A 10,188-nucleotide genomic window follows, 5' to 3' on the forward strand; every position below is an offset into this window, starting at 1 on the left:
GGAAATTCTTAGTTACAAGGATTTTGACACATTAAATACACTTCATGCCATGCAATTGTAACCTCGACAACATTGTTCGTCAATGTGTCAAGGCAAAGTCCTACAAGCTATGCTTATCAAGCCTTTTACAAAAGGATCCTCCTAACCCAACATCAAGGTGATTGGTTCCAACTTTTCTAAATAAATCATAGAACAATAGCTCTAGGGACATTCAAAAGCTTCATATGTGATTCGTAAATATGCCTTTTTGCCATTCGCATTAAAATGCTTGAAGTTTCGTAGTTGATTCAAAAGCTCCGAGGATTAAATGAACAACAACTCTAATAAAACTATAATCTCTATTGACAAGTTGATCTTCAATTAGAAAGCAATTTGGCCCTAGAAGAAAGAAAAACTAAAACCCTCATTAATGAGTGGCAGCTCAGATGGTAGGGGAAGGTGTGTGCATCCCAAAAGTTCTTTTGGGTCAAATGCCCTCATCTATATAGCTTTGCGATGTCCAACCTACAAGATGAAAGGCCCCTCTTGAGGTTGGGTGATGTCCCACTTAGATTGGGTCACACACCAAATGATGGACAACTATTTTGTAAGCTTGAACCAATCAAAACACTTATTTAAGGGTTGGGCATCCATAGTCTTTCACACTAGAGAGGACATGATCTATTGTTTACATACTAAATAGGTGAACTCCCTACCCACTTTTAGATGAGGAGTCTCCCCTACCCGCTTTGTAAAGTGATGAACAAGGGTATACTTTTAACATTTCCAACCAATCAAAACATTTATAAACGTAATACTTTTACTTTCTTGCAAATGGTGTCCATTTGGTGCGTAAAGGTATAACATGTGCGTGTATGCATAGTTTCAAAAAGTGTATGCCCACCTAGATAAGCCAAAGAAAAGGGCACTTGCTTGTAATCTCGAATTGGAAGAGAGTTGCGCTGTCCATCACCCGACCTTTTAGTATACAACATTCCAATGCCACCTGCTACAAAGAATAGGATCTAACAATAAGAAGGCTCCCACAATGAATGCCTGCCTTCTCCCTCCAAGGCATGGCGTAGCACCATCATCGATAAGGGAGGAGGAGAGGTGCGATCAGTTCTTTGTTGGGACTTCACCGACCTCTCACAGGTTGTACAAGAAGAGTACCGTTTTCTCTCTCAAATCTGGTAAGTAGAGCTGTCCATTTTGGAGAAGAAACGAGCGTGCGTTTGTTTGTGTAGCATATTGGTTGATTTGTCTGTGTCCTGGTTGTGATGGCTTAAGAGACCAGGTCTCTGGACAGCAGTCGCAGACTTGCAATTGAAGTGCAGCTTTTGCGCCTGAGCCTCCAGAAGGACTCCACACAAGTGCCCATCCTGAAAGATTGCTCCCTCCACATCCCTGAAGGCGAGCTATGGATGCTTCTAGGTCCCAATGGGTGCGGCAAATCCACTCTTCTTAAGGCCAGTATCTCTTTTCTGTCCCTTTTTGTGATACCTACCTCGAAATAAAGCTCCTAAATTTCATGATTCATTGTAGGGTTCATAAGCATATTGTAGACATGGCCCACATTGAATTTCGAAATGCAGAAAGAGTTGTGATTGTCTTCTCCAAAAATCGTAAAATCACAATAAAAGAATCAAGGATGGCCAACTCCATAATTGGTGCGTGGAAAACTTGTTTTTTTTTTTTGGGTAGCTATCATTGGGCAGGGCTTGTTGATAAGTTGGGGTGACTCCTTAATAAGCTGAAGCATTGATGTTTTGATGAAGCCTTTGATTAGAAGGATACCCTTGCTTTGCACAATCCCACACTAAGCATTGCTTTAGCCCACAAAGTGTTGGATTTATGGTTGCAAGAATGCAAGTACACAACTAGGAGAAGAAGAAGCTTGAGAGAGCACAACTCAAATTGTATTGAGGGATATTGGTATAGAAGTTTTTAAAGACTAAGTGTGCCTTAAAGTGAATAGGTATATATGCAAGGCTAGGGGAAAAACCTTCTAAAGAGAGAAAATGTGCCCTAGCAGTCCTAAGCGTGTTTACACACATCACTATTGAAATATGGTAACAAATCTTCCTTAGGAGTGATAGAGTAAACAAGAGTTGGCATTCATGTATAGGGAGGTATGGTGGACTAGATCAATTCACAAAGGGTAGTAAGCCCAAAGCTTTGCGAAAAGCATTGAACTTCTCACGAGAGGCAAAGCATTTGGGAAAAGATTTGCAAGGTTGTCCTATGTTGGCACATAGGCCAAACTGAACTTGTTCACAAATTAGTCAGTTTATGTATGAGCTTGTGCATGATCAAGTGGGCTCAGCACATTTTTTCCATTCATTATGTGATGAGACTTTGTTTAGGTGCCTGATTATTTTATTCATTTTTATGTGGTTGACTGCATTATTTGCTAGTTGACTTGTATTTTTGATGGCTCAAATTCTACCAATTTTTCTTGATTGGTGGCCTATTTATTGGCTTGGGCTTTCTCCTCAGTCATTCATCATTATGCGTACTTTCACAGTAGGTCCTATAGGAGAGAGGGACTTGGTGCGATTGCCCACTAAGTCGGTGACTCACTGTCGTATTTGATTGTCTCGTCTTGGTATATGGATTCCATTTCTCTAGCATTCTTGCGAGTTCTTTCTTTGATGTGTTCTTCTGTATGCAATCTTGTGTCCATTCATACACCCACGTTTGACATGGTATCAAATGTCCATGTTTGGGTCTTGGTGCTGATTTTTGCTGCTAGCAGTCTTCCCTCTCACACTTCTGTTGCTAATCAGCACCTTCTAACTATTGCTGCCTAGGCAACCTGTTTCTAAAGCAAAATGGCCCATTTTTCAGTCCCTATTGCTTGGGTTTGACATCAGCTGTCTGCATTTTTTTTCAGTCCCTATTGCTTGCATTTTGAGATCAGCTGTCTGCATTTTAATTTTCTGCATTATTTTATTGGTGTCCAACTGCATATAATGCCATTATAGTTTGGTTTTTCATCTATAGCATTTGTGTTTTGTATATTTAATGCCTTTTTAGGTTGGGCGATAATATTTCCAGGCTTGTGGCAGTGATTTTTGACTGTAATATTCTTTTTTGATCCTCTATTGGCTGCGTTTGATCAGATTTTCCCTATTTTAGTAATTGTTTTTTGTGATCAGGTGGCTTCCACATCGTGTGTGAACTATTGATAGTGTAGTCTTGGTTGTGTTTTGATTGTACTCTCTCTCGCTATTTCTCTTCTTTGCTTTATTTTTGTGATCAGGTGGCTCTTACACTATGTATGAACGCTTGACACTCTAGTTTCTGTTGTGTTTCAGTCAATTCTGGTTGTGTATGTTTCTTTTGCAGTGAGTGTAGGGTATGTTCACGCTAGTAGCAGCCCACTTGTGTTTCTTTTCAGTGGCTGGTAACCTTGTTTTTTATTGCTAGATGTTTTTTTTTTCTTTTGGGGCAGGGGGCAATTTGCATAGATATTTGCACAAACATTTTTCACAGCGTGAGCAGCTGGTCAGCTAGTTTTATGCTGGTGGACTGCACTAGGCCGTAGCACAAGTTGGCCAGTTTTGGGCTGATTCCTTTTGTAGGTTCAACACACTCTGTCTTTAGCCTTCCTTTGTCTTCAAAGCTACCATAGTCATGAACTTGATCTGGTACCCTCATTGACACCTTGGGCTGCGTGCAGGGATTGATCAATCCATCATTGTATACAACATTTCATTCAGATCCAATGCAAATTATCACTTTATTGTCTCCCATTCTTACTCTTTCCTCTCTGTGTTCATGTTCGAACTTCATCTTATGTTGTGTGCTCTCACATGGTATTATCACGCAAGTGAAGATGTGTAGGATTCTACAAGAGGAGACCACATCTGGGTTGCTGTTTGGAGCAGATTTGTCTCGATAAATGTGACCTTGATTCTGTTTTTAGGCCTTCTACTAAGCGTGCGGGACATCTATAATTTGCCTCTTGCAAGGTGTAGCTGATTGTCCCTCCATTCAAGCATCCTAACACAAAAACACAAATTTAGTATGATTACATGTCTATTTTAGAGATGGAGTACCACTAGTTCAATTCATTTGATGACTCAGACAAGGAGTCTATCTATTATTCAGATGATAGGTATTCTCATCGGTCCAAACATTGCGAAGAGTGATGCAAAGTTAGAAGATTAGAGCCCCATTCCGAAAGGGAACATTACTTTGATGAGTCTCGTAGATCGGAGTAGCTTTCTTCTCCTCTTGCTTCTTCGCATGTCTCACATAGGGCCCGTCCTTTTGGCTCTTGTATTGCCATGGTGGCACCCTTTGTACAAGTGTTAATTCTTCCTTCATTACCAAAAGAAGATCATCTTGTTTGGGCGTGCAAAGTGGAGCGCATACTCAATACCTTTGATCTTTGGGATTTTGTTGCCCCCTCTATTTCTCGTCTAGTGGAGGATCCCTCTATTGATTCTACAATGGACCAAGCTAATCTCTAGGATTGGCTCAAATCTCGAGCTCGGTTCTTTCTAAGTTTCTTTTTATGAGTCTACAGGATGTTGTTCTTGTTCATGTATATAGGTTACAGACTATAGCGGAGGTGTGAACTTTACCATCAAAAGACCTTTGCCCACTGAATTACCTTGGAGAAGAAACTCAAGACGCTCTTTGTTGATGACTCTTTCATCTATGAAGAACCACATCAACAAGATGGAGGACATGTAGGATGAGCTTGCGTCCCTAGGTTTGATGATATCTTCAAAGAACATGGCAATGATTGTTCCTAACTAGTTGTCATCTCCTAAGTACGATGTCTTCTACACTAGTTTGCTTACCTCTAGGGTATGTGAGACTCTTCTTTGGTAGGAGTTAGCTTTGCTTGTTTTGGATCATGGTGAGCGACTCAAAGAAATAGGAGTCAATGGATTTGGCTCTACCAAGGCTTTTACCGGAGGTATAGGAGAGGAAAACAAGAAGCACAACAAAAAGGCTAATAACAAGAAGCAAGATGAAAACAAAAATGAGGAGTCTAGGCCCAAGTGACCACATTGCGGGAAGGGCACTCATTCGGAGAAGTGTTGGCAAAAGTACCTCTATTTGAGGCCAAAGGAAGGTTCCAAGGATTTGAAAGCTACCTCGGCTACCACAAAGTTCTTCTTCGTTCATTTCTTTGAGATTGAGGATACAACACTTGTTTCTTCCACTGAGGAGAAGCCATGGCTCATGGACAATGGAGCCTCTTCTCAAATGACCTATTGACATGATTGGCTTCAAGACCTTTGTTCTATAGGGGGTTTTGTCACCATCGGTAACAACTCTTCTGTACCCATTCATCGAGTGGAGACTATTTTCCTTTTGCTAGATAGATAGCCTTCTTCGAGCAAAGTTCTTCATGTACCAAATTTAGGTTTTTACCTTCCTTCTATCCATGGTTTTACATAGCTAGGTCCTTGTGTGGTCTTCACACAAAATGCCGTGACCATTGAGGATTCTTCTACAAGTTTTGTCCTTTGAATAGGTACACAAGAGGGTGGGCTTTACAAGCTCTCCTCCATTGCTATGCAGACTTTATACGAGCTTAGGGTGCTTTGGTATGCCCATTATGGAAACTTGAACTTTGACTCCATCAAATAGGCTTCGCAAAAGAAGATAGTGGAGGGACTTTCAAATCCTCCCCCGCCCCCATTCACATATTATATTCCATTTGCTTATGGTACAAGCAGGATAGGCAGCCTCATCCACAAGCTACTTTGTATAGAGTTACTACTCTACTTGAGTTGGTATATACTAACTTATATGATCTTATGGGTGTGATCTCCATTGGGAAGGCCAAGCTCTCTGCCCTTGCTATGCGGACTTTGTACGAACTTGGGTTGCTTTGATATGCCCATTATGGGCACTTGAACTTTGACTCCATCAAACAGGCTTCATAGAAGAAGGTAGCGGAGGGACTTTCAAATCCTCCCCCTCCCCGTTCACATATTATATCCAAGTTTCTTATGGTGTAAGGAGGATAGGCAGCCTCATCCACAAGTTGCTTTGTATAGAGTTACTGTTCTACTTGAGTTGGTGTATACCGACTTATATGGCCTTATGGGTGTGATCTCCATTGGGAAGACAAGTATCCAATGCTTATTGTTGATCGTTTTAGAGGTATGTGTGGCCGTATCTCTTGGAGTATACGAGTCAAGTATACTCCAACTTTTGTGATTGGAAAGTGTTTCTTGAAACACATTTTCTTAAGATTCGAGGCGTAAAGAGCTAATTATGGTGGAGAGTTTTGCTTCAAGGCTTTTGAGAGATTTTGTGACGAGCATGGCATTCGGATGGAGTATTCCCATCCAAACATGCCATCAAAGAATGGTGGTGTGGGGTGCGCTAACAAGACCATGGTTGAGATCGTGCTTGATGTTGGAGCACATTCTCTTTGTGGGTGAGGCAGTTGCTATAGTGGTCCATATCTACAACAGGTCTTTGAGTTTGACATTACAAGACATGAATCCATATGAGGCTTTCTTTGTGAAGAAGCCTTTTGTGTCTCATTTTCACATCTTTGGGTGCGATGCTCATGTCCATGTGGACAAAAAGAAATGGGGTAAGCTTGATCCGCAGTCAAAGAAGCCTATCTTCATTGATTATAGCACTATCACAAAGGGCTATAGGTTTTATGATTTGAAGAAACAAAAGATAGAGGTGAGCAGGGATGTGGTATTTGATAAGACTATAGCCTCAAATGATCCGATTGACGGTGCTTCTACTATAGGTGATTCTTTGACATCAATTGAAAAAAACAAAAAACCCCCCTCCCAACCGCCACCACCACAATACCATCAACCCCTCACTTTTTTTCTAGGTCACCTATCAATACTCCTTTGTCTATGACTCCTTCCTCTCCTCCTCCCCCTTTAGCTCCCCTTCCACCCAATGAGGGTGAGTCCCTATCCTAGACATGTGCACTATAGGTATTGGAGGCTCTCAATGTCTCCATCATAGCAGGATGAGTCTATTGTTATTCTTGATGGTATAGGCAGCTTATGCAGGATGTGGGTTTTGGAGGCCTCTCAATGTCTCCATCGTAGCAGGATGAGTCTATTGTCATTCTCAATGGTATAGGCAGCTTATGCAAGATGTGGGTATTTCTCACTTTCTTGCTACATTGACAAGCCCACATAGATTAGGTGGGATATATGTGAGGTAGTGTAGTTCACTCTATGTGAACTGTGCCCTTATATCTTGGATTTTACAAGATCATGAACCTACTACTATTGATGATGCTGTTGCATAGGATACTTGGCGTCGTGCTATGTAGGAGGAGCTCGAGTATAATTAGACTTGGAAGTTGGTTCTACATCCAAGGAAGTGGAAAGTGATTTGTGTGAAGTGGGTCTATAAGACCAAATACTTGGCTAATGGCACCTTGGATAAGCACAAAGCAAGGCTTGTTACCAAGGGTTTTGGACAAAGGATGGGCTTGGACTAGTCCGAGATATTTGTACCTACAGCCTATATGTCTACACTTCAGGTCGACCGGCTATTTTGGTTCTTGCAACTCATCACTGATGGCTGGTTTACTAAATGGATGTGAAGTCTGTTTTCTTGAATGGCTTCTTAGAGGAGGAGATTTAAGTTGATCAGCATCCTTGTTTTCATGTGCAGGGGAAGGAGGTGTTAGTCTGCCTTATTTTGTCAGTCTGTCATCTCTTGGTTGTGAGCACTAGTTAGAGTCTGACAGGGAAATTTGGAGCTCTGATTGTTTTCTTTGTAGTTTTGTGTGTTTGTCTGGTACCTGTGCCGCCCCAGATGGCTGCGATCAGCCCTAGATGGCTGTGAACTGCCATGTCAGAATGTTCTGTATTGTCGGTAGCATTTATTGCTACCACATCAGCAACAGTCGCCAGCATTTATTGATGCCATGTCGGCAGTTGTGCAGGTTGGCTAACATTTTTGGCAATATTTTATTGCTGGTTTCGCCAGGTTTCAGCATATTTGGCCATTTACAGCTGTACCCAGCTGGCTGGTCATTCATTCACTTTGTCTTCAGCAGGTAGCTCCATCAGGTGGCTGCAGTCTTCTCCATCTCAGTCATGGACAGCAGGCTGTACACTCTCCAGCTTTGTCATCGTTACTGTTGAAGGTGTTATCATTATTTAGCCTGATCTAGTGCCCTCACTGATGCCGTGGGCTACATGCAGGCCCCAGGGACTGATCAGTCCTCATTGTATTCAGCTTTCTTCTTTGTTTAGTGCAGTTCATTGTATTCTTCTCCCTGGCTCTGGTATTTTTGCAAAACAGAGATCAAGGTAAATAGCTTTGAGTATCGGCAAGGGTGCTTTAAGGCAAATTACTGGGCCTCACCGGCTCGAACATGCTTTTGCTACTTGGTTACAGTAATGAACGTGCCTAAGGTTTAAGTGGTGCTCTTGCAATATATTTGGATGTTTGTGTGTCCTTGGCACTTGTTGTTTATTGTGTGTAAGGTTTTGCAGGCATTGGCAGGGCTTTTGAAACCCAATTCTGGGAAGATAAATATGGCAGGACCTAAAAGTTTTGTGTTTCAAAATCCAGATCACCAGGTACACATATAAATGAAGTTGGAAGTTGGCTCCATATTTCACATCATATTGGCCTTACTTACATGAGCTGATAATCCAGGTCGTCATGCCTACAGCTGAAGCTGATGTTGCATTTGGCCTTGGTCGTTTTAAACTACCAGATGATGAAGTGCAATCCAGAGTTATGAGGTCCTTGGAGACTGTTGGGATGGCAGAATTCTTCCAGGCAAGAGTGATGCCAGATTGAGTGATGCACTCACAATTTCAACTTAGTAGTGCTCGCTGTTAAGTCTTTTCTGTGAAGTTCATAGGCAAGGGTTTAACTTCAGGTTGACTAAAGTTAATCAACATTGAGACTTCTGACTTTGCTTCCAATTGCAGAGGCCTGTTCAAACTCTCAGTGGTGGACAGAAACAGCGTATTGCAATTGCTGGAGCATTGGCTGAGGCAAGCCGAGTCTTGCTACTTGATGAACTGACAACTTTTCTTGATGAAGCTGATCAGGTACAAATAATAAATGCAATGGGTAAAGACCTGAAGTACTCACTAAGAAAGCAAAAAGATAGACACACAAGATAAATAGTGTAGACCCCTATTTTCAGTCACCCAGAATATCATTAGGACTTGGGAGTATTTAGAATCAGACCCTTTCGGTACAAAAATTAGAAGAGCCGACACAGAGGGGCAAACATTGGATCTACACTGAAAAGAGGGGATACTGAAACTTGCGTCATTGGTTAACTTTATCACGTCACTTCCTTGCATTTTGTTGCATGAAAATCAGTGAGGGTAGAAGAGCCTGTATATTTTTGCCACTGCATGTTTAGGCATAGCTTACCACTTACATCCTTACATATGTTGCATGAGAATGAATGACAGTAGGAGAGCCTGTTTCTTTTCCTTCTGGTCCTGCACCATGAGTATTTCATTTCATGAATTTGTATCAACTTATGGGTTTTAAAAAAACAGATTGTAATCGTATTTGTTTGAGAGGTTTCAGAGGGGTGTCATACGAGCAGTAAGGAAGGTTGTGGATGAGGGAGAGGGGGTCACAGCTTTGTGGGTCACCCATCGACTTGAAGAGCTTGATTATGCAGATGGAGCTGTATACATGGAAGATGGAACCGTCATTCTCAGTGGTGAAGTGGACAAGATTAGAGATTATATTCACAGGAAACAACAGGAATACAAGAGCTTGTATTGATGGAGGTTCCTTGCCAAAGCCCTGGATAAGTCATGTGTGGCAAGAAAAGTGTATGTATGTGGTGTTGATTTGAATATTTGCTACTGAATATTTCTTCCCAAATTGCAGAATGGATTGACTGCTGCTTAAAAGACAACTCCTGACTGTCTTCCTCACTTCAAGGTCTACAAAATTCTTTAACTTACAAATCACAACGAATCGAATCCACAGGACAATTTGTTTAGTAGCGACGATGTTAGATAAGTATTACAACTCTTTTGAAGGACACAACCTTTGCGAAACAGAAATCTCTTATATTCGGCTCGACGAGATGTGAGGAGGGGTGAGCAAAACAAAATTTATAGGGAAACATCTATGAAAGTACTTTTTTGCCATTCGTTACATTTGATGGAGCCCTTGTACATTTACGAGAAGCAAAAATTTATTTGGAAACATGTAGAAAAGTAATTAGTGTGCTTGGTTGATTTTGGC

General features: G+C 41.5%; 1 protein-coding gene across 4 annotated transcripts; it reads left to right on the forward strand.

Moving 5' to 3' along the window:
• Positions 1-906: 906 nt before the first annotated feature.
• On the forward strand, positions 907-9,872 carry ABCI10 (ABC transporter family protein). 4 transcript variants are annotated; one of them, XM_087694369.1, is made up of 7 exons: positions 907-1,172; positions 1,270-1,448; positions 8,448-8,534; positions 8,614-8,739; positions 8,895-9,017; positions 9,611-9,722; positions 9,826-9,872. In XM_087694369.1, exons 1-7 carry the CDS (start codon positions 1,028-1,030, stop codon positions 9,858-9,860), a joined length of 807 nt encoding a protein of 268 aa, XP_087550495.1. In that variant the 5' UTR covers positions 907-1,027; the 3' UTR covers positions 9,861-9,872. The 4 variants fall into 4 exon arrangements, with proteins under 4 accessions (XP_087550495.1, XP_087550494.1, XP_087550493.1 ...); XM_087694367.1 differs by having other exon boundaries at positions 909-1,172; positions 9,514-9,722; XM_087694368.1 differs by having other exon boundaries at positions 908-1,172; positions 9,611-9,872.
• The last annotated feature ends 316 nt before the right edge of the window (positions 9,873-10,188 follow it).

The sequence above is a fragment of the Lygodium microphyllum genome, chromosome 15 (assembly GCF_053477565.2).
Source record: "Lygodium microphyllum isolate KBCC chromosome 15, Lygodium_microphyllum_v1.1.10, whole genome shotgun sequence".
Lineage (NCBI taxonomy): Eukaryota > Viridiplantae > Streptophyta > Polypodiopsida > Schizaeales > Lygodiaceae > Lygodium > Lygodium microphyllum.

Coding starts and splice junctions, on each gene's coding strand:
- ABCI10 (XM_087694366.1), top strand. CDS start 1,028: ATGAATGCCTGCCTTCTCCCTCCAAGGCATGGCGTAGCACCATCATCG. Junction 8,535..8,613: donor TTCAAAATCCAGATCACCAG/GTACACATATAA, acceptor CTGATAATCCAG/GTCGTCATGCCTACAGCTGA. Junction 8,740..8,894: donor GGATGGCAGAATTCTTCCAG/GCAAGAGTGATG, acceptor TTCCAATTGCAG/AGGCCTGTTCAAACTCTCAG.